The sequence below is a fragment of the Biomphalaria glabrata genome, chromosome 7 (assembly GCF_947242115.1).
Source record: "Biomphalaria glabrata chromosome 7, xgBioGlab47.1, whole genome shotgun sequence".
Lineage (NCBI taxonomy): Eukaryota > Metazoa > Mollusca > Gastropoda > Planorbidae > Biomphalaria > Biomphalaria glabrata.
Window position 1 is genome coordinate 12,918,200 of NC_074717.1, and position 27,173 is coordinate 12,945,372.

At 37.8% G+C, this 27,173-nt stretch overlaps 1 protein-coding gene across 3 annotated transcripts in view; it reads left to right on the plus strand.

Annotated features, from left to right (window-relative positions):
* LOC106052312 (cyclic nucleotide-gated cation channel beta-1-like) overlaps positions 1–27,173 on the plus strand; it is a 205,236-nt gene that overhangs the window by 119,943 nt on the left and 58,120 nt on the right. For 2 of the 3 annotated variants that reach the window (XM_056034768.1, XM_056034767.1), the window contains exons 2-4: positions 16,232–17,234; positions 18,621–18,867; positions 23,207–23,361. In XM_056034768.1, coding sequence (XP_055890743.1) covers positions 16,415–17,234; positions 18,621–18,867; positions 23,207–23,361 — 1,222 coding nt within the window. In that variant the 5' untranslated portion in view covers positions 16,232–16,414. The remainder of the gene's footprint in view (positions 1–16,231; positions 17,235–18,620; positions 18,868–23,206; positions 23,362–27,173) is intronic. The other variant, XM_056034769.1, reaches the window with a different exon arrangement.

Below are 27,173 nucleotides of genomic sequence, written 5' to 3' on the forward strand. Positions count from 1 at the left end.
AGGGAAATAAATTATCCAGTATTAAGCGATATGGTTATCTGTGGGTTTAGTCCTATTAGATAATTGTACACGTTATTTCTCCCACGCCCATTCTCAGATCAAGTTGAATTATTTATTATACCTAACAAAACATGAATCAATTAAGTCAATTAGTTATTAGTAATTATTTATTTTATTTTATATAGAAAAAGGGAAATATATATTCTACCTTTCTGAGAGATATAGCTGTAAATGCGAAGTTCCTTCTAATTTAAAAAAAAACGCTTTGCTATTTTAAAAAATAATTTTTTAAAAACTATTTTGATTGTTATTTAGTGTGTTTGTGTGGACCAAATTTATACAAGGTAAATTTTCTTTTTCAAATAGATCTACGATTAATTTGTTATCCGTGACCCCATCACAGCACACATACAACTAATGTATGTTACACAGCTCTACATACATCTTATATCCCAGAGCCATTATGTTCCTTCACAGCACACATACAACTAATGTATGTTACACAGCTCTACATACATCTTATATCCCAGAGCCATTATGCTCCTTCACAGCACACATACAACTAATGTATGTTCCACAGCTCTACATACATCTTATATCCCAGAGCCCTTATTAAATCCTTCATTTCAGCCATCTCCTATTGAGGTAGAACTAAGTCTAAAGACAAACTTCAAATTCACTTGAAATCTGCATTGATTTTTTCTCCTCTGAATTGAATCCTACTCCTTAAGACCAATTTCTGTTTGTATTGCATGTCTCATTAGAAACTCTCGAGTCCCGTGGAAAAGAAGTCCTCCGCATGCTACGCCCTATCGAGCGGTTTCTCGTAAGAAGATAGGAAGACTTACACACTAAAGAAACTATTTTTTTCTTTCAATATCACAAATATTTGAAGTATACAACTGTGATTAAGAATTAAGAAAGGGGGGTGGTTGTTAATACAGAAGGGGGAAAAGGTGACTGTGTGTGCGTGTGTCAAAGTATATGTGGGATAATGTGTATTGATATAGGTCAGTCTGTAGATAGTTGCTGTACAATTCTTTATCAAAGAGTTTCAAATACCTTAACCTTTGACCCAATATTACTCTTGATTAATGACAAATTATATATATATTGTTGCACTGAAACAAAAAAATAATAATGTATAGCAATCAAAAAGCAAGAAATATCACATATATTAATGTAATAATTAAACAAGGTTACAAAGACAGTTTTTGTGGAAACACAAACTCAAAATTGGCCCTCGAAGTGGTCCACCCAGGCAGGTAAAAAGGCAGGTCTCGATATTTTCAGAAAGAACATCAGAATAAAATTCTAAGGCAAATGACAGAGAAGAATGGAGAAAGAAGGTTGACAGATCTTCTGTGGTGTCCCAAAGGTCCAGCAGACTAAGGGATAGGTGACAGTGAAGGGGAAGTTGGAGGTGAACATAGCCTTATCAATATCATATAATGATTATCTAATTGATCTAATTGTTTTGTAAAGGGTAAATCTCTTATTCAAAGACTCATGAAAAAAAATTCCTTTATAAATATTTCCTTTAGTTAAGTGTTTTATGACTGCTTTTCTACTGTGAAGTTCACTCGATGATATGAAAAACAACGTATTAATTTTTATTTTAAATTATGTTCCACTTATATTCATACTAAAAAGATTTTTTCTCTTTAAAAAAAAGTAAACATTTTTTTATTTAAATGTAGAAATTAGTATGACAGAACAGTAATACAATTGTAAAATTATTTATTTTTTTTTACAAAAAATCTAAAACCTTTGCATAAATGTTTTAAAATATGATACGTATTCATAACCTTTACTTAGATGCCTCACGTGTTTTTTTTTTACTATTAATAGTGACTAGTTGTAAAAATGGTGTATTTTTATGAAAAAACTGCATCGTTGATTTTAAAATTTTAATTTTCCGTTTTCAGAAAAGAAAAAAAGTAGCCGTTGGATCAGAAATTTGAACTTTGTCGGATTTTCAATATATTGTTACGATTTCTCTTCCTACTCAGGCCTTCTGTAAACACTGCTAAACACAACACAACACATCAACACATCAAGAACTTGACAACAAGAGCTTCACAATATCGGGTACTTTAATAATGAGTAAATAAGTAGGTAACAGCCAATACTAGACAATTGGCACCAAACACATCAACAACTAAAATGTCACTCTGTACATCACCGTACAAAACTCTACTGTCTCTCTTTCTGGACTTGTACATCAACACATGAGGACTCGACCAGGACCGACTTCATAGCCGACTAACAGCCCCGGTCTCGACGCTCTCCGGTCTTGAACTCCGCTTTCCTACACACTGTGTCCTCGTACACGCAGGCTTTCGATCACATGACCATAACATTGGTCATTTTTGCGTGTAATCGTGTAATCGTAGTACTGTCCCTTGTCCATGACCCCGCTGACCTTAGTGATTCCCCATGTGTGTCAGCTGGGCCTATAGTCAACCCTTTTGCGCCGCCAATAGGGTCTTAACAATATTTTCTAGTTTACAAGATCTAAATGGGACGGACGGACGGACAGACTAATAGCGTCTTTTCCCCTTTCGGGGGCCGCTAAAAATAAAAATAAAATGAACAAATATACTTGTTTAAATAAATCAAAATTGCAATAATATTGTTTTGGAATGATGGAATAGCTAGCATCAAGTTTAAAATAAGTATGCAAATAATCACAGATATAATATAGTTTTAACTCCATCTGTTGGTATAGGCCTTCTAAAAAATAATGTTAACTCCCTCCAACACATTCAATGACGGATGCTTTTAACAATCTTTATCACAATCACTGCTTACAATCATCCGTCGCTAAGACACAATCTCACCTTGATAAGACTGACATCCCATGCTAAAACACACATGCCCGCTCTCACAAAAACATGCATAGAATTAAAAAAAAAAAAAAAAAAGCATGTAAAAAAATTTTCTTCGAACGAGGTCATTGTATTTCTTAATGTTGAGAACTCATATTTTCTTATTATTATCCTCCAGTTTTGAAACAATAGGAAATGTCAAAAATCAGATTTTTGTTTTGTTTTTAAGCTTTTGCATATAAATATTTTATTTTCAAAGAAATAGGCTCATGGTGGAGCCAAAGGAAACGTTGAATACTGTGGCATGGTCTTTTATGATCATAGTATGTTGATATTATATACATGTAGTATTTTGAGTATTAAAAAATAAAAATTAGACAGGAAATACGCCATATTTAGAGACGCCAGAAGAGGTGACAATAGAGACCCTTAGAGTCGAAGACTCGACCATCAGTTTTAAAGGTTTACTGAAGCCGAGCAGCTGTGCGGACTCGCTTGTATGTTGTAAGTCTTGATTAGAGCACTACAGTGTACAGTTTGTGAAGTACTTTAATACAAAGAAAGTAGCTTCTCTTAAACTTTCACCCCGTCCAATAAAACTGATTCTCTCACATTATGAGCTGTGGGCATACGTTTTGAAGGGTAGGATTTCATCTTGCCAAGGTCCGCATTATGCCCATATGCCGTTGTTTGAGAATCGCTGCTGAACAAGACCGAAATGGGGTTGAATGTAGCTAATTATAACTCACTTTGCAAACGAGTTCCTCTTTGAACCTTCATCTGTGTAGTGCGCTATCAAAGGAGACTAAGTTTCTTCTTCCTCGTTCTCATTTGACATGTCGGAGGGTTCAGATCAGTAATCCTATATCTGAGATGAACTGCGCAGTGGTTTCCAGACCAGGCAGTTCTCTGTATAGTTATTGTTCCATAGGAAGGTTTTGGGGCCAGAGTCTTGTTCGGGCCTCTTGATGCAGCTTTGAAGGACATGGTCAGTCGTCTCTGGTGATGCTCCACAAGGCCAGGTTTCGCTCGTCCCGAGTTTAAGCTTCCGCATCATATGTTGTCTCATTCTCTTGTGTCCGGTTCTGGGTCGAAAACTAATGAGTTGGTCATTTCTTCTGGGTAGAGATGAATCGTTGAAAATAATAGAGTATAGAATAAATGAGAATTGGACCAGCTCACATCCCCTTTGATAAGCTATCTCAACATGACCAACGCATAATTTTTCGACTCAGAACTCTCTGCTTCATCTAATGCACTGCGCCACCTCATTGTTTTGGTCTTCTTCGCTTTTTGTACCCTGAGGGTTCCTCATTAAGGCCTGTCTAGCTCTGTTGTTGATATCTTTTCTAAGGATGTGAAAAATTCATCTCCACTTCCTCTCTAAGATCTGCACCTCTATGTTTCTCTGTCCATCAATCTCCCACAGTTTGTTGTTTTCTATTTTGTCATATCAGCGTATTTTTAAAATATTTCTCAGACATCTGTTGATGAAGGTCGTTTTTGTTGTTGTTTCAGAACCATACAGTAGGACCACATTGATATCGCATGTCAAAGATTCTTAGTTTAGTCTTGTTTGAGATGTGCGGAGATTTCCAGGTTGGTTTCAACTGTGTAAATCAGTAAATGTCTGACGCGCTAGATTTATACGACATTTAATGTCTTCATCTGTTCCACCTGATACACTGACTACACTCCCAAGGTATATAAATCTATCTACTTGGTCTATGGTCTGAGAATCTATGTCTCCATTTTGTTTGTTGTTATAACTTTCAGTACTTTTGTTTTTTGGTGGTTTATTTTGAGGCCTACTCTTTTTCCTACTTCACTTAAGGCTGTGACCTTTTCTTGCGTATCCTTTAGTCTGTGTGATAATAAGGCTATGTCGTCTGCGAATTCCAGATACTCCAGTTTTTATGTGAACGTCCATTTTAGTTATATCTGTTAAAAAAATATTTCTTTCCATTTTACAATTCCTCTTTTCAGCTTGCAAGCTCTTCGTGTGTGGGTGGATACAAATCTCGAGAAATTTGACTTCTTATGTATATCTTTGAGAAAAGAATTACTAGGTAATTGGCCACACATGAAAAACTCTGTTTTGAGATTTTTTTTCAAAGATAATAATCTTTTAGTTTATATTTGGTCTGGTGTTAAAGACATTCTATATCTTGAACACAAAAACGTCAGGAAGTATTCCTGCATGTGTTAATGATTAATTTAAAATAGAGATTCATTAGTCTTTTAATTGTTGATCTAAAGGCCTATCATTAGAATTGTATATACTATAAGTAGATCTATACATTTGTTTAACCATGCTTATTTGGGTGGGGTGGGAGTAGATCTATACATTTGTTTAACCATGCTTATTTGGGTGGGGTGGGAGTAGATCTATACATTTGTTTAACCATGCTTATTTGGGTGGGGTGGGGGAGTTTCCTTTCTTTCTATCATTCGTCAAAATATTCGCTGTGACAAACATTATCAGCTGCATAAAGGAGGAATTGTCTTGAAATAAAAAAAAAATTTGTATGACTCAATTCGTTTCCGTTATTGACAAAAATAATTGAACAAATAACAACAACGGCAGAAGCAGTAACAGCGACGACGACGATGACACATAAGAAACATACAACAACAACAACAACATCCTCCTATCTTATGTTCAGGCTCAAAATGAACAATGCTAAAGAATGTCATGATGAAAACATCAATATCTGGACACATCAAATCTTTATGTCAGAATTTATTGATTTTTTATTTCGGTTCAGATATTCTGCTGTCTGCCCCCCCCCCCCCCCCACTCCAGAAACTTGTTTGAAATACACGACATTCTCTGAGAACATGATAATCAACAATTTTATCTGGAGCTTTGTCCAATAAAAGCAATCATGTCAGTCGGCTAATGTTAACATTTTTGAAAAGGGAACTATGTTTGAAAAGAAAATGCATGCTTCAACTAAGAACACATTGCAAACATATACACATATCTGTAGAGTACAAATAACATATATATAGATACGACTAAGACATATTCATACCCTAGACGTCCCTTGAGAATATAAGAGATGAACTTATTGGTATGGCTTGGATTTTGTTACTATTTAACGTATTCTAAACGCGAGACTGAACACATCCAAGGGACACAACAATTATATATATATATATACTTAATAAAACCTGTGGAGACTTCAACTGATGTTTATTCACAAATGGGGATGATAGTCTTGTCCATCTATCCATCGTTATAATTAGGAGTTGTTTTTTTTTCACTATACCTTATTTCTTCAGCCTAGCCATATTATCTCTCCTATCATGTACCAGTATTCTGCAAGGTCATTCGTCTGTCTGGCTGCGTCACTACTTTTTACCGTCGCTAAAAACAATACACAATATATTTATTTACAACGAACATAATCTCTAAACTAAACTAGGTCACTACAATATGAACTGCTATATTCTTTTACAAAATCTTACTAAAAGGGCTGGGTTTCCGTGGCCACTTGCTTCCGGTCATTGAGCTGATAATAACTTCCAGTCAGATGTAGCCACTTCCGGTTGAGTTGAGAATGCCCTGGATTTTGTCCTGTCCGTCGTGTGGTCCAGGGAGAGATGGTGAGGGTGCGGGGGCGGCGATAAAGTGAATCCTAGAGACGTCAGGATGGTCTGGAGTCTAAATACTGTTTGATATTTCAATGTCAGCCACAAGTGAGTTTAGACTTCTACTCGAAGTGACAGAGTAGCTGAACAAGTGTTACATGTGCACTTCTTATCTTGTTTAGAAATCGATGGAGTCCAAAAAGTTGGATTTGAGTTTCAAGGTCCCAGAAGCTGTAGAAGATATCAAGATGTAATGTCAAGGCTGGTCATCTGAAACATTTGTTGGCTGTGTCTCAGCAGATGTCACTTAAGGTTGAATAAGTCGACCAGATGTCCACTGTTGGCTGTGTCTCAGCAGATGTCACTTAAGGTTGAATAAGTCGACCAGATGTCCACTGTTGGCTGTGTCTCAGCAGATGTCACTTAAGGTTGAATAAGTCGACCAGATGTCCACTGTTGGCTGTGTCTCAGCAGATGTCACTTAAGGTTGAATAAGTCGACCAGATGTCCACTGTTGGCTGTGTCTCAGCAGATGTCACTTAGGGTTGAATAAGTCGACCAGATGCCCACTGTTAACACATGTCCAGCAGATGTCACTTAAGGTTGACTAAGTCGACCAGATGTCCACTGTTGGCTGTGTCTCAGTAGGTGTCACTTAAGGTTGACTAAGTCGACCAGATGTCCACTGTTAACACATGTCCAGCAGAAATATCACGTTATCCAGTTACTTTTAAGACAGTGAAGATGTGACAGAAAGTTAATCTTCACCACTGCTTGCTCTTTCACAACTTTCCATTATTTTAAGGGTTTTCTAACAATTTTAATGTAACCCATCAATTTGTTTATAAGTCCTCGACTTATTACGGTGCCCTATAAGATTGTTCACTCTGCTACATCTTGCCATATCGCCAAAGTATCTAAGTTTTTAATTTGGACATTAATGAGAAAGGTTTTATGATTCTTTTCCCTTCTTTGTTGTGAGTTTCATGTGACCTATAGGAATGTATAAATAAATTGTAGTCCTGTTTGTACTTTACCGAAATGTTCCTTATTTGTCTATAAATCATCGTTCTTGATACGCAGTTATAATCTAATATTGACATTCATTTACAAATAGTGATATGCTTGACAGACTGTGGACCGGTCGTTAACTCTTTCACTGTGAATTATTTTGATTGAAACAATTGAGTGTTTCTAAATGAACAAAGACCTGCAGGGTGGTTAGAGTTACTAAGACTAACGTAACGTTTAAAAGTTTTATTATATAATTTAAAATTGTTTATTTTATTTTAAAAGAAAATAGGTCACCACCATAAGCGCTATGGAGGTGCGGTGGCTGAGCGGTAAAGCGCTTGGTTTTCGAATCGGGAACCGAGGCTGGAATCCTGGTGAAGACTGGCATTTTTAATTTCGGGATCTTCGGGCGCCTCTTAGTCCACCCAGCTGACGTTAGTTGGGAAAAAGTAAAGGCGGTTGGTCGTTGTGCTGGCCACATGACACCCTCGTTAACCGATGGCCACAGAAACAGTTGACATTTACATCATCTGCCAAGGTCTGAAAGGGGAACTTTACCATCAGCGCTACAGAACCTACTCCCTTAGAGTAACCCCGCACTAAATGAGTTAATTCAAAGAATGTCTTACTGTATACCATTTCAATAAAGTATTTGAAAGGCTTAAGAGTAAGATTTATATTATGTCCTCGTCATTAACATTAGATCTAGGGTATCCATGGCAAATAATGTTAAAAGACAGTCATCTAGATTACAATACTAGATCTAGATACACTGTATAGAAGATTCTAGTTTGGTGATAGGCCTATAGATCCAGACCATAGACATAAATAAATATAGACTGGCCGAAGGAAGTAACTTCATGTAACTTGAAAACATGTATATCTATTGTATTCGGATTTCCGAATTATGAAAAAATTGCATGATCTTCATTCTTAGAGATTAAACAAAACTGCACTGCTTCCTTATTTACAATATATATAGGTGTGTGGCTGAAATAGATATGAATACTTAACTTTTATACTGCTCATAAATGCTGTATAATAAAGTACACAAAATTGCAAGTCACAAATGTTCGTTTCATAAAACTCTTTAATCGGCCAGTCTATATTTATTTATGTCTATGGTCCAGACTTAGAACACAGTGTATAAAATGTTCCTGAACGCCTGTTTTCAACTCTTTTAATGACTATATGCGGAAATACCCAAAGATGTCTGTTCAAGTTAAAGATTTTCTAGACCTCCATGTCAAATTTATTTTATTAGATTATTATAGGCTTATTTTGAAAAATTATAAAGTCAAACCAGAGTTTTCCCAGTGTGGCAAATTAGAAAGTTTTTTTTTCATACTAAAATATACATAAACTTTCTAATTTCTAGAAAAATCTTTAGAGCCGTTTTCGAGATCCGAGTCCACCAACCCAGGTTTTTGTATTTACACTTTTTGAAGAATTTGCAAGCTGCTTAGAGAAATTGTTAAAAAAATGGTTTCTTCCTTACTCGTTCTACACAAAGACAACGCCTTAATAGAAGTGTCTTAAGTGTCTCATTCCTTTAAAAAATGAACTATTTCTAAAATGAACTTTTATGTAAGACGATCTAGAGTTCCTTAATTAAACTCACTAAGTATTCAGACCACATTCCTACAATTGTTGGTGCACTGTGGCGGGGCCGGCCTTAGGCATAGGCTAAGTAGGCAGCAGCCTAGGGCCTCTGATGGAAATGGGCCTCGCACAAGACACAAATATTTAGAGAAACAAATTGCGAAACTTGGATCAAATCTCAAACATAGGAGAGCTCTATGGCTCTATGTCTCCTAGTCTAGCGCTGTCTCATTCAAATCTCAAATATAGGAGAGCTCCATGTCTCTATGTCTCCTAGTCTAGCTCTGTCTCATTCAAATCTCAAATATAGGAGAGCTCTATGGCTCTATGTCTCCTAGTCTAGCTCTGTCTCATTCAAATCTCAAACATAGGAGAGCTCTATGGCTCTATGTCTCCTAGTCTAGCTCTGTCTCATTCAAATCTCAAACATAGGAGAGCTCTATGGCTCTATGTCTCCTAGTCTAGCGCTGTCTCATTCAAATCTCAAACATAGGAGAGCTCCATGTCTCTATGTCTACTAGTCTAGCTCTGTCTCATTCAAATCTCAAACATAGGAGAGCTCTATGGCTCTATGTCTCCTAGTCTAGCTCTGTCTCATTCAAATCTCAAACATAGGAGAGCTCCATGTCTCTATGTCTACTAGTCTAGCTCTGTCTCATTCAAATCTCAAACATAGGAGAGCTCCATGTCTCTATGTCTACTAGTCTAGCTCTGTCTCATTCAAATCTCAAACATAGGAGAGCTCTATGGCTCTATGTCTCCTAGTCTAGCTCTGTCTCATTCAAATCTCAAACATAGGAGAGCTCCATGTCTCTATGTCTCCTAGTCTAGCGCTGTCTCATTCAAATCTCAAATATAGGAGAGCTCCATGTCTCTATGTCTCCTAGTCTAGCTCTGTCTCATTCAAATCTCAAACATAGGAGAGCTCCATGTCTCTATGTCTACTAGTGTAGCTCTGTCTCATTCTAATCTCAAACATAGGAGAGCTCCATGTCTCTATGTCTACTAGTCTAGCTCTGTCTCATTCAAATCTCAAACATAGGAGAGCTCTATGGCTCTATGTCTCCTAGTCTAGCGCTGTCTCATTCAAATCTCAAATATAGGAGAGCTCCATGTCTCTATGTCTACTAGTGTAGCTCTGTCTCATTCTAATCTCAAACATAGGAGAGCTCCATGTCTCTATGTCTACTAGTCTAGCTCTGTCTCATTCAAATCTCAAACATAGGAGAGCTCCATGTCTCTATGTCTCCTAGTCTAGCTCTGTCTCATTCAAATCTCAAACATAGGAGAGCTCTATGGCTCTATGTCTCCTAGTCTAGCTCTGTCTCATTCAAATCTCAAACATAGGAGAGCTCCATGTCTCTATGTCTACTAGTCTAGCTCTGTCTCATTCAAATCTCAAACATAGGAGAGCTCCATGTCTCTATGTCTCCTAGTCTAGCGCTGTCTCATTCAAATCTCAAACATAGGAGAGCTCCATGTCTCTATGTCTCCTAGTCTAGCTCTGTCTCATTCAAATCTCAAACATAGGAGAGCTCCATGTCTCTATGTCTCCTAGTCTAGCGCTGTCTCATTCAAATCTCAAACATAGGAGAGCTCCATGTCTCTATGTCTACTAGTCGAGCGCTGTCTCATTCAAATCTCAAACATAGGAGAGCTCCATGTCTCTATGTCTTCTAGTCTAGCGCTGTCTCATTCAAATCTCAAACATAGGAGAGCTCTATGGCTCTATGTCTACTAGTCTAGCTCTGTCTGTTTCAAATCTCAAACATAGGAGAGCTCTATGGCTCTATGTCTCCTAGTCTAGCTCTGTCTCATTCAAATCTCAAACATAGGAGAGCTCTATGGCTCTATGTCTACTAGTCTAGCGCTGTCTCATTCAAATCTCAAACATAGGAGAGCTCCATGTCTCTATGTCTACTAGTCTAGCTCTGTCTCATTCAAATCTCAAACATAGGAGAGCTCTATGGCTCTATGTCTACTAGTCTAGCGCTGTCTCATTCAAATCTCAAACATAGGAGAGCTCCATGTCTCTATGTCTACTAGTCTAGCTCTGTCTCATTCAAATCTCAAACATAGGAGAGCTCTATGGCTCTATGTCTCCTAGTCTAGCTCTGTCTCATTCAAATCTCAAACATAGGAGAGCTCTATGGCTCTATGTCTACTAGTCTAGCGCTGTCTCATTCAAATCTCAAACATAGGAGAGCTCCATGTCTCTATGTCTACTAGTCTAGCTCTGTCTCATTCAAATCTCAAACATAGGAGAGCTCTATGGCTCTATGTCTCCTAGTCTAGCGCTGTCTCATTCAAATCTCAAACATAGGAGAGCTCTATGGCTCTATGTCTCCTAGTCTAGCGCTGTCTCATTCAAATCTCAAACATAGGAGAGCTCTATGGCTCTATGTCTCCTAGTCTAGCTCTGTCTCATTCAAATCTCAAACATAGGAGAGCTCTATGGCTCTATGTCTACTAGTCTAGCTCTGTCTGTTTCAAATCTCAAACATAGGAGATCTCTATGGCTTTAAGCTCTAGAATTTACTCTAAATCTTAAAGGTTAGTTTTTTTTTTAATTTGCTTAATTATTTTTCAGTCTTAATTCTATATTTTCGGTTTGCATCGATTTTATATTTCATTTGGGGGTCACCGAATTCACTTCACCTAGGGCTTCCAATTACCTAAAGCCGGCCCTGACAAAGCAAGCAAGTATTTAGACACAAGTCTCTAGTTCTGTTCAATTCAGAGGTTGAAGTCAAGGAGAAAACTTTGAGAAATCGATAACTGGCCATCTCATTTGGACACTCCTCTCCTCCTTCTAAAGATCAATACTAGTCTATCCCAATTCCGAGATAACATGTCTACAGAGGGGGCACTAAACATTTCGACGTGCTGATAGTTAACGGGGGACACAGAGTGAAGAATTCAGGTCTAGATAAGTTTTTTTTTTATGATCCATTTTCTCGTGGACCAATAAACTTTGTTAAAAAGGTTTATGCATATTTGCAGTGTACCAAATGAAAGGAATATTATTTAGATAACATAAAATGAAGATATGTGTTTCAGCTTCCAACAGTCTCTAAAAGAAGGAGAAGTCAACAAATCTGAAGTTAGTTTTACGACGATTAAACCTTTAACGAGTCATTCAATTAAACCTGTCTATACGTTTGTTAACTCGCTGTAAAAACGATAGACCAACGTTACCATTCAAATGGAATATTTAATTTTACACACAGAGTGTCCTGTAAGACTGAAAGATCTACAGCTATAATGTATTGCATTCATCAATGTGAGCTTCTAAGGTATGGCAATACGTTCTCTCTCTCTCTCACACACACACACACGCTCACATTTTCTATACGCTCTGATTTTCTCTAATTCATCTCTCTCTCTCTCTCCCTCTCTCTATTTTCTCTCCCTCCCTCTCAGGCTCACATTCCCTAAATTATTGATTCCTCTCTTTCAATAAACCGAGTTACTGCCCTTCCGTCCCCCCCCCCCCCATGACTCTAGCTGTGTGAGCCAATAGAAACATTTCGTCATTCTGTGTTAAACTTTACATTTATCAGCTTTCAAAGTACACAGTGGACGCCATTAGTGGACCAGGGATCTACAGAACAATTCATCACGAGGGTCGGTTTCTGTGTTACTGTCGTACACAGCGGTCCAGTTAGATCTCCTCAAAGTATTTTATGTGTTACCAGGCGTCCGGCAAAAGGTGGACATGTCCTACTTAGTTTCCCTCTGTCCGACAAACAATGACCAAAATTGTGAAAATGTCCGGCTTTCTTGCTGTTGTATTTTATCCACCAGTCGGCCTCAATCTTTGCCATCTTCTGGTTGTATCACTGAAACTTGCAGAAATATGGCAGGCGTTTTGATAACGTCCTTCTTGAACATGTGTTTGTATGTTCAAGCCTGATCAACATGTGTTTGTATGTTCAAGCCTGTTCAACATGTGTTGGTATGTTCAAGCCTGTTCAACATGTGTTTGTATGTTCAAGCCTGTTCAACATGTGTTTGTGTGTTCAAGCCTGTTCAACATGTGTTTGTGTGTTCAAGCCTGTTCAACATGTGTTTGTATGTTCAAGGCTGTTCAACATGTGTTTGTTCAGACTTGACTGTTCAGCATGTTTCTATGTTCAAGGCTGTTCAGAAGAAATCTGTTACATAAAATAACTAACTGTATTATTGTTTCTTTTGTAGTTTTTAGGCTTACTGCAAAAAATTGAAATGGCATTTGGGTTGATAAACGCACAGTGTACAAAAAAGGATCTACATTTGTGTCAATCTTTTTTTCCAACGAAACTGCTTTTATATAGTGCATCTTTCATGTTCACTGCACTGTGGTCCAATCTCTTTAGTAGACATATAGGGGCGAGATGCCTATTGCATGCTCACTGCTCTATGGTCCAATCTCTTTAGTAGACATATAGGGGCGAGATGCCTATTGCATGCTCACTGCTCTATGGTCCAATCTCTTTAGTAGACATATAGGGGCTAGATGCCTATTGCATGCTCACTGCTCTAAGGCCCAATCTCTTTAGTGGACATATAGGGGCGAGGGGGGTCTCTTGGAGAAGGCTTTCGTGCTGCCCCTAGGCACTTAACAAACACAATTCAGCACGAGTCGTGATTCGAACTCAAGCCCCCTCGCTAGGATGCTACTCCTTCCACCACTGGTCCCCAAAAGGTATTGCACTATTAGCGCACGGAGCATGCTGTAAGTATCATAGGGCTCCAACTATTGTCTCAGTTGTCAGTACTACTTGGCTACCTTGTTTGTCAATACTACAAGGCTACCTTGTTTGTCAATACTACTTGGCTACCTTGTTTGTCAATACTACATGGCTACCTTGTTTGTCAATACTACATGGCTACCTTGTTTGTCAATACTACAAGGCTACCTTGTTTGTCAATACTACAAGGCTACCTTGTTTGTCAATACTACAAGGCTACCTTGTTTGTCAATACTACAAGGCTACCTTGTTTGTCAATACTACAAGGCTACCTTGTTTGTCAATACTACAAGGCTACCTTGTTTGTCAATACTACAAGGCTACCTTGTTTGTCAATACTACAAGGCTACCTTGTTTGTCAATACTACAAGGCTACCTTGTTTGTCAATACTACAAGGCTACCTTGTTTGTCAATACTACTTGGCTACCTTGTTTGTCAATACTACATGGCTACCTTGTTTGTCAATACTACATGGTTACCTTGTTTGTCAATACTACAAGGTTACCTTGTTTGTCACTACTACATGGCTACCTTGTTTGTAAATACTACATGGCTACCCTGTTTGTCAATACTACATGGCTACCCTATTTGTCAATACTACATGGCTACCCTATTTGTCAATACTACATGGCTACCTTGTTTGTATTTTTTCTTCGGCATCTAAGTAGAAAATAATGTTGTTCCGGTCGTAAAACTGGAAAAAGAATTGCAGTAATTAAAAAAAGAAGGATGTAAATATTTGATGCTGCTGATAAATAGACAAATATCGATTGTATCTAAATATAGCATGCAGCAGACACTTTAATACATGGTATTGATTAGTCTTAATAACTTTTTTTTTAATGTAAAAATATGTGTTCTTTTTTTTTTTTAAATTAATGCTATTTTTATCATCACTAATAACTAAGCGTTTTCGAATATACAGGCTAACCTTGACCTGACTATGTCATAATGACCGTGGAGATGACGAAGCGAGCTGGTTGGGGGCACTGTTGCTAACTTAACCACTTTTCTGACTCGGTAGTCTGCTGTTTGTATGAATATGGGAAGGATAAGAGTTAGTTAGGGATAGTTGAGCTCATCCATATGACATTATCCAATCATATCCTGTACATGTTGTTCTCATGTTCAACTGGTTCAGAGTTGAGTGGTGCAAAGGTTAAATGTCACACAAACAAATTTAATTCGGGAAAACAAATGCTTTGTTGCCTTCTAGAGACATAAGTGTTCCTTGCATTCTGACTTGTCTTCTAATCAAGGTCGTTTGATCGTCGTCTTCTTGGTTTGATGTACAAGTGTTGTCGTTGACTTGTACCACCAAACTTCTGGTAGACAACTTATGTATCTTAGCTAATATAACGTCAAATAACTTGAATAACTTCCTTTTGTGAACAAAACTAAATATAACTTTATTTATAATATAAGACAAAATCAACTTGTGATCAAATGAAATAAATGTAGTAGACTTTAGTAATAATATTTCTTCACAAAAACTAACTCACTGCAATAACAGAACCATTTAGTCTCACGGTCTGGAGTCGTCTCGACAGTGCCACCTATACTGTATCATTCACAACCAATCGCTAACCTCTTCTCACCGTCACCATAGAAACACCCACACACTCCATAACAACAAGTTTAGCATTAAAAGCATTTTCCATTCCATGTATACGATGCCTGCTATATTTAAAATATCTAAACGTGTGCTTCATTATAAATTTTTATTCTGTTCGCATTTACGTTCATGGAAATTAATTTTAACAATTAGTAACTAGATTGTGTTTAGTATTCAAAGGTTTGGTGGATAAATATTAAAGTTTAGTGAAGGATAATTCATGTCAAGAAAATGGAACTGACATGTAATTTGAAATTTACATGAAACGTAATTGACATGTAATTGACACGTAGGTCAGTTGAGTCCCAGACATGTTTATAACCACAACTACAAGGTCTACATTTAGCATATCCAAGTGCTCTACATTTAGCATATCCAAGTGCTCTTGAACTTTTCACGTTTGAACTAAGGTATAAATATATATAGAGAGAGAGACAGCCGTTTTTGAAATCAGCGTCCAGGTTCCGCCCTCCATGAAGTTATGACTTGAATAGAGGGATTGTAAAAAAAAAAGGATCGCATCACTATTAGAGCAATAAGTTTTTAAAGGGGCCTAACAAGATTATTTATATATTTACGTTTTATAAATAGTTTAGTCCCTTCGTAACGCTAAGACACTTTATAGAGAAAATATTGTTTGACTCACCGACACCATGTTATCATCTACACTCGTCAGTTTAATTCGTTTATCTTGGTCAACTTGGCCAATTATCATTTGATTTTTTAGTTTATACTGTGCAATTTCTTATTTATTTTATTTAATACTAGAAAGTTGACCATAGTCCCATCCACAACAATAATTATAACGTTTTTATTTTAAAAATTCTATACACAACAGGTTTTCATTGCTATATAATGATCTGTTCTTATTGGACGTAGTATTCTAAGTCCACCCGTCATTTAAGTCTCAAGACACGCCAGCATAATCAAATGTGTTTTAGGACGAATAATTAACACTGACATCTTATGCTGGTACGCTCGCGTTCTCTCCGACTGTCACTAGATCACATGGCTTGACTCAATGATCTGTCAGTGGCTGACAAAGTTATGGCCCACAACGACAAGACGACAACGAACTACCCACCAAAGAAAGAAACCCGCCAAACGCACAAAGACAGTGTTACAATTTTTCACCAGATCCCTCATCAGCAGACCGAGTTCTTTGAGAGGCGTTATCGCTTTCAGAAGAGCTTTTCGTTCGCGCTTCCATATCGGAAGTCGATTTTCTTGCAGGAGAAGCAAAGAAAACCTCGCCGTCACTCCAGCCTTACAGTTTGGCGATTGGCAGACGATGGAAAGGCAGAGGTCGCACAAGAGGTCGTCCTTTCGCATGCGAATAAGTCGGCGCATGCGTGCAGAGTTCACGCCTGTTCCTCAACACGAGAGTGACTCCGACCCCGGACGTGACGTCAGGGAAACGGAAGCGGCTCTGAAAAAGAAAGATGGCGGCGAGACCCGGAAAGAAGGTCATAAGCAGAAAGAAGATCACGGCGCGAAGAGAGACTCTGGGCAGGACAACAAACTGACCGTTGGTCAGTCACATTCTCATCACGAGAAAGAATGCCGCTACGATAATTTCACGGATTTGAACGTGGAGCTCCAGGAGGACATCATTGGCTTCAACTTTCGAAGGAAAAGGCGGAGCTTTGGCAGCGAGAGTGAGAAAAGGAGAGGCGAGAGGTTTCAGAGGCGGGAAATTGAGAAGAGGATTACCCTAGACGAGAGCGATGGTGCAGAGGCGGAATCCAGCAGTCTCGACTCTCATGTATGTGATGTTAGCTGTCCACTCATCCCTTACGGAGAGTGTCCAAAGTCTTCCAAGGCCAAGAGAAAACCTAAGGGTGTGTATACAGTGGACCTTATGTCTAGATTTACTTTATACATGTATACAGTGGACCTTATGTCTAGATTACTTAATGCATTGACAATAGGTCTAGATATTTGAGACATGGATCTAATGTCTAGATTACTTAATATATACTTAATGTCCAATTTGGCTCATGATAAATATAACATACATTTTCTCTGTCTTTATAAATGGTGCGGTGGCTGAGTGATAAAGCGCTTGGCTTCCGAACCAAGGGGTCCAGATTCAAATCCTGGTGATGACTGGGATTTATAATTTCGGGATTTTTAGGGCTTCTGAGCCCACCCAGCTCTAATGGGAACTTGACGTTAGTAATGTATGTTGGTCGTTATGCTGACTACTTGTGGGTGTCACCGTGGGCCATCGAAACAGACGACCCTTACATCATCTACCCCATAGAATCTAGATCTGTAGGTCCGAATGGGGAAGTTTTTTTGACTTGTTATAAAGGAGATAATACATTAAGTAGACCTCGTTGTTGGTGTGGTTTGACTATGTAAAAGCATGGTAATTGAAAAAAAAAAGTAAGTAAAACTCGCTTTAGTGAGAACACAAAATAAGAAGACCGCTTCTCATGTTCCATAGAATGCCTAGTTTTCAGAATGAGATGATCTTATCCTAAAAGATGAGTTTAAAATCTAGGTGCGCGAAAGTCAGAATACACATTGAGATTAGAAAATAAAACAAAACAGTCGGTATTTGAATTAGAAATATTGGATACACTCATTACGCTAATATTGGGGAATTCCGTTTAAACCTAATAAGCTGTATAGTATACACAAATGCATTTTCTTAGAGAAAGTTCTAACGGTTCATATTGATTGATGTGTTTGTAGCTTTTATATTTAGTTTAGGTGACACGTTCAGTGAAGTTGGTTTACTTAGGTTAGAAACACACTGACATATTATTGGGCTCTCTCTCTCTCTCTCTTTCTCTTAACTCCTCCCTTTTCTCGTTTTATTTCTTTTTTTTCCCCTATCTTTCTATCACTCCCTGCCTCTCTTTTGATGTATTTATTTCATCTTTCCTTTTTTTTTAATCCCTTTTCTCGTTTTTATCACTCGTCGTACATCTTTCTATCTTTCTCTTTCTCTCTTTCCGTATTTTTATCCCTACATCTTTATCTCTCTTTAGTTGTCTTTCTATTTCTCTCTTTCAATCTATCCCAGTCTCTTTCTTAGTTTGTCTTTTTTTACGCTTGCTCTTTCTCTCTCTCTCTCTCTCTCTCTCTTTCTCTCTGTCACCTCATCAATTAAGCTGTGTGCTTGTGTTTCTATTATGCCTTCTCTCTCTCTCTCTCTCTCTCTCTCTCTCTCTTAGACAAAAGAGTATGGAGATCATGTGATTCTCTTTCCCCAGCTCCTCGGCGGTCAAGTTTCACGTCCTCTTCGTCCAGGGAGTCGGCCTTGAACCTCGCTGTAGGTCAAAGCCGTCGTCTGAAATCATTGGCCTCCCTGAGCATTGATGACCTGCCCGGAGTGTCCAGCGGCGAACATGGAAATGCCACCAGGAGTCCAGGCCTACATAGCACTGCCTCCATGTGGAGTACCAGCGATCTCCGATATCCCGCGCCTGCGCAGAAACAAGAACCAGACACCATATCACAGTAGGTTCTATATAGATCTATCACTGCAGTCGTTATTAATTATCTTATCATCTTGTCACTTATAAGACAGACAAGAACTAACCAGATCTCGAGCCTTTGATCGTATCATAAATCACGAACTTCGCTGTTGCTTTGTTTAGATGTCAATGAAGAGTAAAGGAACAAAATGTTTAAAATATTTTTAGAATGAGTTGTTTTCATTATTTCTTTGAAGCAAAGAGAAGCAACTGTACAAAATCTAAAACAAAAAATTATTTACCTAAGTTAATTCCCTTTGGTCTTTCCTCTCCTCGTTTCTTTTTTGGCGAGATTCACAAATATCATTAAGAAATGTAAAACTAAAACTGACCAGTGGTCACCATGGTCTTCTGTTTCTCTAATACGAGACCATAGACATAATATATATAGACTGGACAATAAAAGAGTTTAATGAAACGAAAATTTGTGACTGACAATTTTGTGTATTTTATTATACAGTAGTTATGAGCAGTTTAAAAGTCAAAGTATTCAAACTTATTTCAGCCATAACCTATATAAGTATTACAATCTTGTCACTATAGTCATTTTAAATCTTTAAACGAGCCTATATTAGGCATAATTATTTCATAATGTTCATTCTTAGTTCCAAAACTGTTTTAATTTTATCTTATTTGGGCATTCTGCTGAAAAAATCCCCAAATAGATGAGTTTAACTTTGAGGACTGAATTTTTGGATGATATCACACTGTTTCATAAAAAAAGACATTTAATCTAAAATTGGGCTAGTAGGCTACTTAGGATGAAAGAGATTATAAAAACCAGGTTACTAACACACAATCTATTACTCTGGATGAGACTGTAGAACAGTGGTCTTCAACCTTTTTTGACCTAACGCCCCCTTTTCGAATTTTTTCTTTAAAAAATCCGCCAGCGCCCCCCTCAAAGAAAAACAGTTATAAAGAAGCGTGAGAAGGCAAATTTGAACAAAATTTCATCTATTTATTAATATTTATGCTGTCAATAACACTTATCCCGCTTGAGAGACGACCGCATGCCAAAGGTGATCGTTGTGAACTCCTTGGCCTATGACTGACGAGCTTTGAGGAGGGCTGAGTTACAGAGGTGCACCCCTTCCCCGTGAGCGCTATAAAGATTTATTCAGGCGCTATTTCGCTCTCACTGGCATAGAGGAAAGTACCTGGCAGCATCCTCTGGCAGCAGATAATCTCTGAGAGAAACAGTTCGAGAGCTCTTACAAACACTGCGGGACAAACATTTGATACTCAAAGAAAAGCCATTATTGAAGACAGGCGCAAAAGACGGAAAGAAAACTTAAATAGAACACCAGCATACAACGGCTTTGTCTGCAGAAAATTCGGGAAAATATATAGGTCGCAGTTGGGTTTGCGTAGTTATGTGAAACACTGGACTCAGCCGCCGTAATCTTGGGAATTAAAGGCAAAAACAGCCAATATTATCATTATACAAAAATTATGTCAAATAATTTGCAGTGATTACACACAAAAATTTATTGTAAAGACTTTCTTTCAAATCCTAAGAATAGTCTCCGTTTAAATTTTTGAATATTAGGGCCTACTGTTTTTAGGTTTAATTGTAAATTTAGTTTTATTTTTTAATATAATTATTATTATTGCTGAATTCACTACAAAAAGAAATCAAGCTAATGGAAACCTTGTGCCCCATGCAGTTGACAATATTAGAAATTTCAAGCTTTAAATTAGTCAAAGCAAGTCGAAGGTCTCCTCTAGTCGCTACATCCAGTCTATTTCTTTGCTTATTCATTAACTTTGTTACGCACTAAATTAGGTTAACTATGTAAGTTTACTGAAAAGCTAAAACATAAATCTTATTTCGACCACAGTTTTGGAATTTTACTGAAACATTTCAATGCAGCCACATCTCTGTTGAGCCTCCAGGGACGTAGCTAGGAATGTCCATCGTTTGGGGGCCAGGGGGCTTGATATCTTTGGGGGCTGCTGCATTTTGCGTAATATTTAATTTAATTAATTAAAAAAAGCACTTTAAATGGGGGCCCGGGGGATTTTCAAATTCCCCCTCCCCCCCCCCACCCTAGCTACGCCACTGTGTGCCTCCTGTTTACATTCTTTTTACTGAAGACATAGTTTTGTAAATCTATTTTTTCATGCAATTCAATTTGAACATCAGTAATAGATGTTTAATAATTGTTATTTATATTTTTTTTTTTTAATTTTAGAAGCGAATCTTAATTTCTACAGAGAGCATTGCTATGTGAATTGCATAGATATTGGTGTCCTTGGGCAGTAATTCATTTGTCAACAAACAAGTCATGTGAGAGTGTAAAACTCTTTAAAATAGATTTAATATCTCGATAAAAGAGACAATGATATTATCAAAGTCAATCTCTTTCTTAGCAGTCGGAGGTTCGTTTCATTCATTTGTGTTAGATGCCTTCCGTGTAAAACATTTTTTTTTTAGCCTTCTTTAAGTCATCGCCAACCGTTGAATCTTCCAGTTTCTCAAAAAAAAATAAAATATTTAAGAGCTTAAAAAAACGAGCCATAACCATTAACAAACCCCTTTCGAAATCCAGCGAACTTCAGTTTACAACAAGAGTCTAACACCTTTTTCATCATTTGTTTCACAAAACTGTTGAAAGATGCGCTTATTTTCGGCATGGGTTTGTATTTTATTTACAGTTTTATAATTAGATTCAAATAGAAATGAAATTGTGGGCTAAACTTTTCTTGTGTATCATAACTCACAATGTGAATAGATTTGTTCTTTATTCTATATTACCTATGAAGTCATTGTAGCGTCCAACCACTGATGGTTTCCTATGTGTCCTTATAAGCTACATAACTAGACAAGTTTGAAATAATATTGCATCTCTAACAGAAAAAAAGTCTTTTTGTGTAACAAATGTTTTTAAAAAAAATTTAGTTTCAATCAATTTTTCAACAATATCATAAGAATTTTTAAAAAGCTATGCATTTTTCTAAGAAGCCATTAAAACATATCCTGCTTTGCCGTTTTTTGTTTTTAATATTGTTTTAATTGTAGATTTCTATAATTGTTCATGAATATTCTTAAATTATTTTTGGATATCGCTAGGCCTATATGTTCGTGAAGCCAACTTGGTTTCATAACCTCATCTGTAAATGCCATCAAAGTAGAACTTACTTTTTTTTTAGTGGCAATTCACTAAATCTCAAGGAAATATTACATGACATACCAGTGAGTTTTCGTCACATTTTATCAATGCTTTTTGTTTATAAAAAGTTAAATTATTCTATTAAATGTTACCTTTAATGTTTTTTGCAATTAACATTTACATATCAATATATTAACATATGTAGATAAAATAAATTATAATAACCTACTTTGTTTATCAAATCTTAAAAGTTTATACGCGCGAGATCCAAGGACAATAAATACTCTCCATTCACAGCAAAAGAGTAAGAATTTAAAAATAGAAAATGGGATTCCCGAACTCAATTTCTAACGCTGTTTCTGTTCTTAAATTAGAAGCAAGTTAACTATAATTTGTCTATATTTAGTTTCCCAGCTTTAATGTTGAAGAATTTTAAAATTTGTTTTGTTTCAGAGCACCTTTAGTTTCTTCTTTCCCCCTTTATGCCCAGCGCCCCCTTACCGCCCCATTTTGTGCCCAGCGCCCCCCTACCGCCCCTTTGGCTCTCAGCGCTCCCCAAAATCTCGAAAACGCCCGCTAGGGGGCGATATCGCCCCCGTTGAAGACCACTGCTGTAGAATCTATAACCAACAAGAGAAGTATCATAGATGAAAAACTGCTGTCAAAGCAAGGATCAGCAATGCTAGAGTCTCCTTCCTACAGCTCAAGAGAGATTTCTTTGTCAACAAAAAAGTCATATTTAATGTCTATGTACGAGAAATTGCTTGGGGCCATTGCTTGGGGACATAGCTTGGGGCCATTGCTTGGGGACATAGCTTGGGGCCATTGCTTGAGACATTGCTTGGGGATTATTCATTTATTATTTTTTAATTGTATTTATGAGTTTTCTTTAACACAGAGGATATCAACAAGAAATAGGCCCATAAATGAAGACCCATGACAGGGGTCCCCAATTCTTCAATCGACTGGTCATCATATATTTCAAACAAATGTAATACACGTCGCATTACCGCTAATACAAATCGCCCATCCAAATGTTTAGTTATGCAATGAGGGCAGAGGTTTCATCGGAGCCAGCTACTTTTGGGATTATGGTCCGAATATGGTCCACGGGCCGTAGTTTTGATATTAAAGGCCTATGATATTCAAATTGCCAAAGGCCCTTTTGTACAACGTAGGTAACTCTGTAATTGCATTTTCTTCCAGCATCGGCACCAACAGTTTGTCAAACGTCAGCGGGAGTCTTGGCGATAGGATGCACGAACTGGTCCGAGCTTTCTCTGGCCGGACCCAGAGGGCCAAAGAGAAAATATCCCAGCCCCCTACTCCTTCCTCTGACTCGGACTACGACGCTAAATCAGGTGAGTTGGCAACTTCCTATAATTCATTAGCTATCTTGTTTTTTACTGGCCTGCGATCTGCGAGCTAGACTGTCGTTCGGACTTATCGATGGTCGCGGGTTCAAACCCTGCCCGTCGTCTTGCGGGGGGTTTGGACTAGGAATTAAATAATCTTCAACTCTGAAGGAACATCCTAAACATGTAAAACATTATACAAACACATATTTACTGATTCCACCCAGACAGATTAAGTTGCATTGTCACGGTAAGACAATACTGGCTGACTAATTGGTCAACCGCTTGGCTTCTGAAACGAGGGATCTCGGGTTAGAATCTCGGTGAAGCCTGGGATCTAAAGTTTCGGATTTTTGGACGCCCCTGAATCCACACAACTCTGATGGGTACCTGACATCAACTTAATGGTGGGTGATCTTTGTGTTGGCCACATGCCACGCTCGTTAGCAAATGACCTTTATATTATTCCGCTCAATAGGTCTCAAGTCGTGAAGTGGTACTTTAAGGGAGGGAAGGTGGCTTAACTATACTTGACGTCAGGGCCGGTTTAACTCTGCGGAAGCCCGGGACTTACGGGACAGAATTGTTGTGGAGGCCCCTATACTTTTTGAAAGCTTTGATAAAAAAAGGGCCCCTACTACTATCTAAAAGCATGCCATATATTTCAAGATAGTACTTGTAGTTTGAACAAAAATTAAATAAGATTATTTAGAACGCATATTTATTAACACCAAATGTAAATGTGTAGGTTTTACACGATGCTGTATATCCGGATTATATTGAAGCACACTACATGCGGACACTTGGAAATCACGACAGTGCTACCAACTGTAAGATTTAAAAGAATGTCGGTAAAAATGCGAAAAAATTGCAAAGGTAAATATAACATTCCTGACCTTTCGAAAAAGGATTTTTTTCCTCTGTTGTGGGGGCCCCTTTCTTGTGGATACCCCCAGGTCAGTAGCGCCTCCTGCCCGCCTTTAAATCCAACCCTGAATGACGTATAAAGTGTTGAATTTATACATTTTATGGATTTTTGTTTTTTGTTTTTACTTTTAGCCCAATATTTACTTTCTCTAACTGATGAAGCAATCCAATTGTTGATATATGTGTCCAATGAAAATAGTTTCAATATGTTTAGAGAAGATTAGCACAATAGATCTAAACGACGTTGATATGAGATTAAATCAAGATTAGCACAGTAGATCTAAACGACGTTGATATGAGATTAAATCAAGATTAGCACAGTGGATCTAAACGACGTTGATATGAGATTAAATCAAGATTAGCACAATAGATCTAAACGACGTTGATATGAGATTAAATCAAGATTAGCACAATAGATCTAAACGACGTTGATATGAGATTAAATCAAGATTAGCACAGTGGATCTAAACGACGTTGATGTGAGATTAAATCAAGATTAGCACAGTAGATCTAAACAACGTTGGTGTGAAATTAAATCAAGATTAGCACAGTGGACCTAAACGACGTTGGTGTGAGATTAAATCAAGATTAGCACAATAGATCTAAACAACGTTGGTGTGAGATTAAATCAAGATTAGCACAGTAGATCTAAACGACGTTGATATGAGATTAAATCAAGATTAGCACAGTAGATCTAAACAACGTTGATATGAGATTAAATCAAGATTAGCACAGTGGATCTAAACAACGTTGGTGTGAGATTAAATCAAGATTAGCACAATAGATTTAAACGACGTTGATATGAGATTAAATCAAGATTAGCACAGTAGATCTAAACGAAGTCGATATGAGATTAAATCAAGATTAGCACAGTAGATCTAAACAACGTTGATATGAGATTAAATCAAGATTAGCACAGTAGATCTAAACAACGTTGATATGAGATTAAATCAAGATTAGCACAGTAGATCTAAACAACGTTGATATGAGATTAAATCAAGATTAGCACAGTGGATCTAAACGACGTTGAGATTACATAGAAACACACAGATGGGGGTAGTGGTACGTGTGTAGTCAACCGATGCAAATCGCCCCAGGCCAGCGCTAGACGAGCGGTCAACCGTGACGAGCTACGACGGTCAGCCGAGACGAGTGTCAACACGAAGGTTGGGGAAGGATCGACGTCGTGAATAGAGCTCAATAGCGTCACGAGAGTTGTAGTCATCTGACCACCTAGAAACGTCGAGCGGCGTTCTGTCCGGATCGGGAAGGCCAGTGGGGACCCTATATAAGAACGGAGGTGTCGCAGTCTAGACGGTTGAGAAAAGGGGCTCAATACAGCACGGTTTACGAGAGAAGGTTCACGACAGGGGCTCAGAACACAGTCAACTACAGCACAGTTCAACGGTGTGGTTCTGTACGGAGCATTACGACGGTTCAGTGCGGAGTACTGTCAAGTACAGTTGAGACGACTGGCGTCTTGATCTTGGTCTGCGATCGAGTCCGACACAACGAGCCTAGTGTGTGAAGTCAGTCCTGAACTGTTGAACCCAGTGCAAGCCCGGAACGAGACGGAGAGGCCAGTGCAAGAGTTGATACAGCGGTACGGTGTTATCGGAGAGATATTTGTACAGTGTACGTGTTGCCAATTGTACAGTATTGGCTGTTATTTATTCAACTATTAAAGTGTTACGTTACTTTGGAGCCCTGAGTTGTCAAGTTCTTTAAGTTCGTGGTGAATGGTGCAGTTTGCAGAGAGCCTGGATAGTGAGATCTCGTAACAATATATATATATAGTGTGTGTGTGAACCTAGATTGTATTTAGTTGAATAGATAAGGGAGTGGATGGGTTTTGTTTTTCAAGGCTGAACACCACATAAACTACACAGTAACTTATTATAGATTCGTCAGTTACTTTTGCAATGTCCTGACTTCCCATATTCATAAAGGCGACTCACAGGACGTTGGATTTGGATGACTGCTGGTAATCCTGCTCAAAACGTGCACTTTGTATTGAGGTAGATAGAATTGTGGTTCTCAGGGCCGGTCGTAGGCCACTGCAACCTTTGTGCCGCAGTGGGCCCCGCACTTTCATAGGCCCCGTGTGAATTCTAGGTGTAAATTATTAAATTAAACGATTTTATCTTATAATTAAAGGGTTCCTGGAATTCTCTTGAAATTGCAAAATATACGAAAAATTCATGAAAATCGGAAATTATTAAAATCTTCTGAAACATCTCCTTAAAAAGCAGACAAAATTCTCATTTCAATATGGACAACGCTAATCCTACTACATTGTCAGCTTTCATTTAATAAAAATATAATAAGGCGAATTTTAGTCAAAACAAGAAGTTCAAATACTTTCTTTGATAAATAGTCACTGGCATATAAATATAGATCTAAATCTATCTCGACCTCTTAAAAAAAAGAAAAAAAAAAAAACCAACAAAAGCGATATTTTTGCGAGTCGATAGTAAATCTAAAAGGCAGATCTGAATGTTTATCGACTTTTTGTTGGGAAACTACTATCTACTGTAGATGGCTCGTAAAGTTAATTTGACCGTTATTTTGTACTTAGTGAAGTAGGTTAATAAAATGCAAAGACGAATTTAGTTTCTAATACAAAATCTTAATTTTTTAATTTTCACTTATTATCATTATCCTTATCCAGACTGGGCCCCGTGCAATCCATTTCTCATAGGGCTCCGCAATCTGTAGGACCGGCCCTGATGGTTCCTAATAGTTCGTATTCCTTATTCCTTATTTTCTGATATCCACATATCAAAGTTTCCTATATATGTATCGTTTTTGTTCACCCAAAGTTGTACTTAGCTCCACTGGCGGATCCAGGGGGGGGGGGCGGTAGGGGCGATCGCCCCCCCCCCCACTCG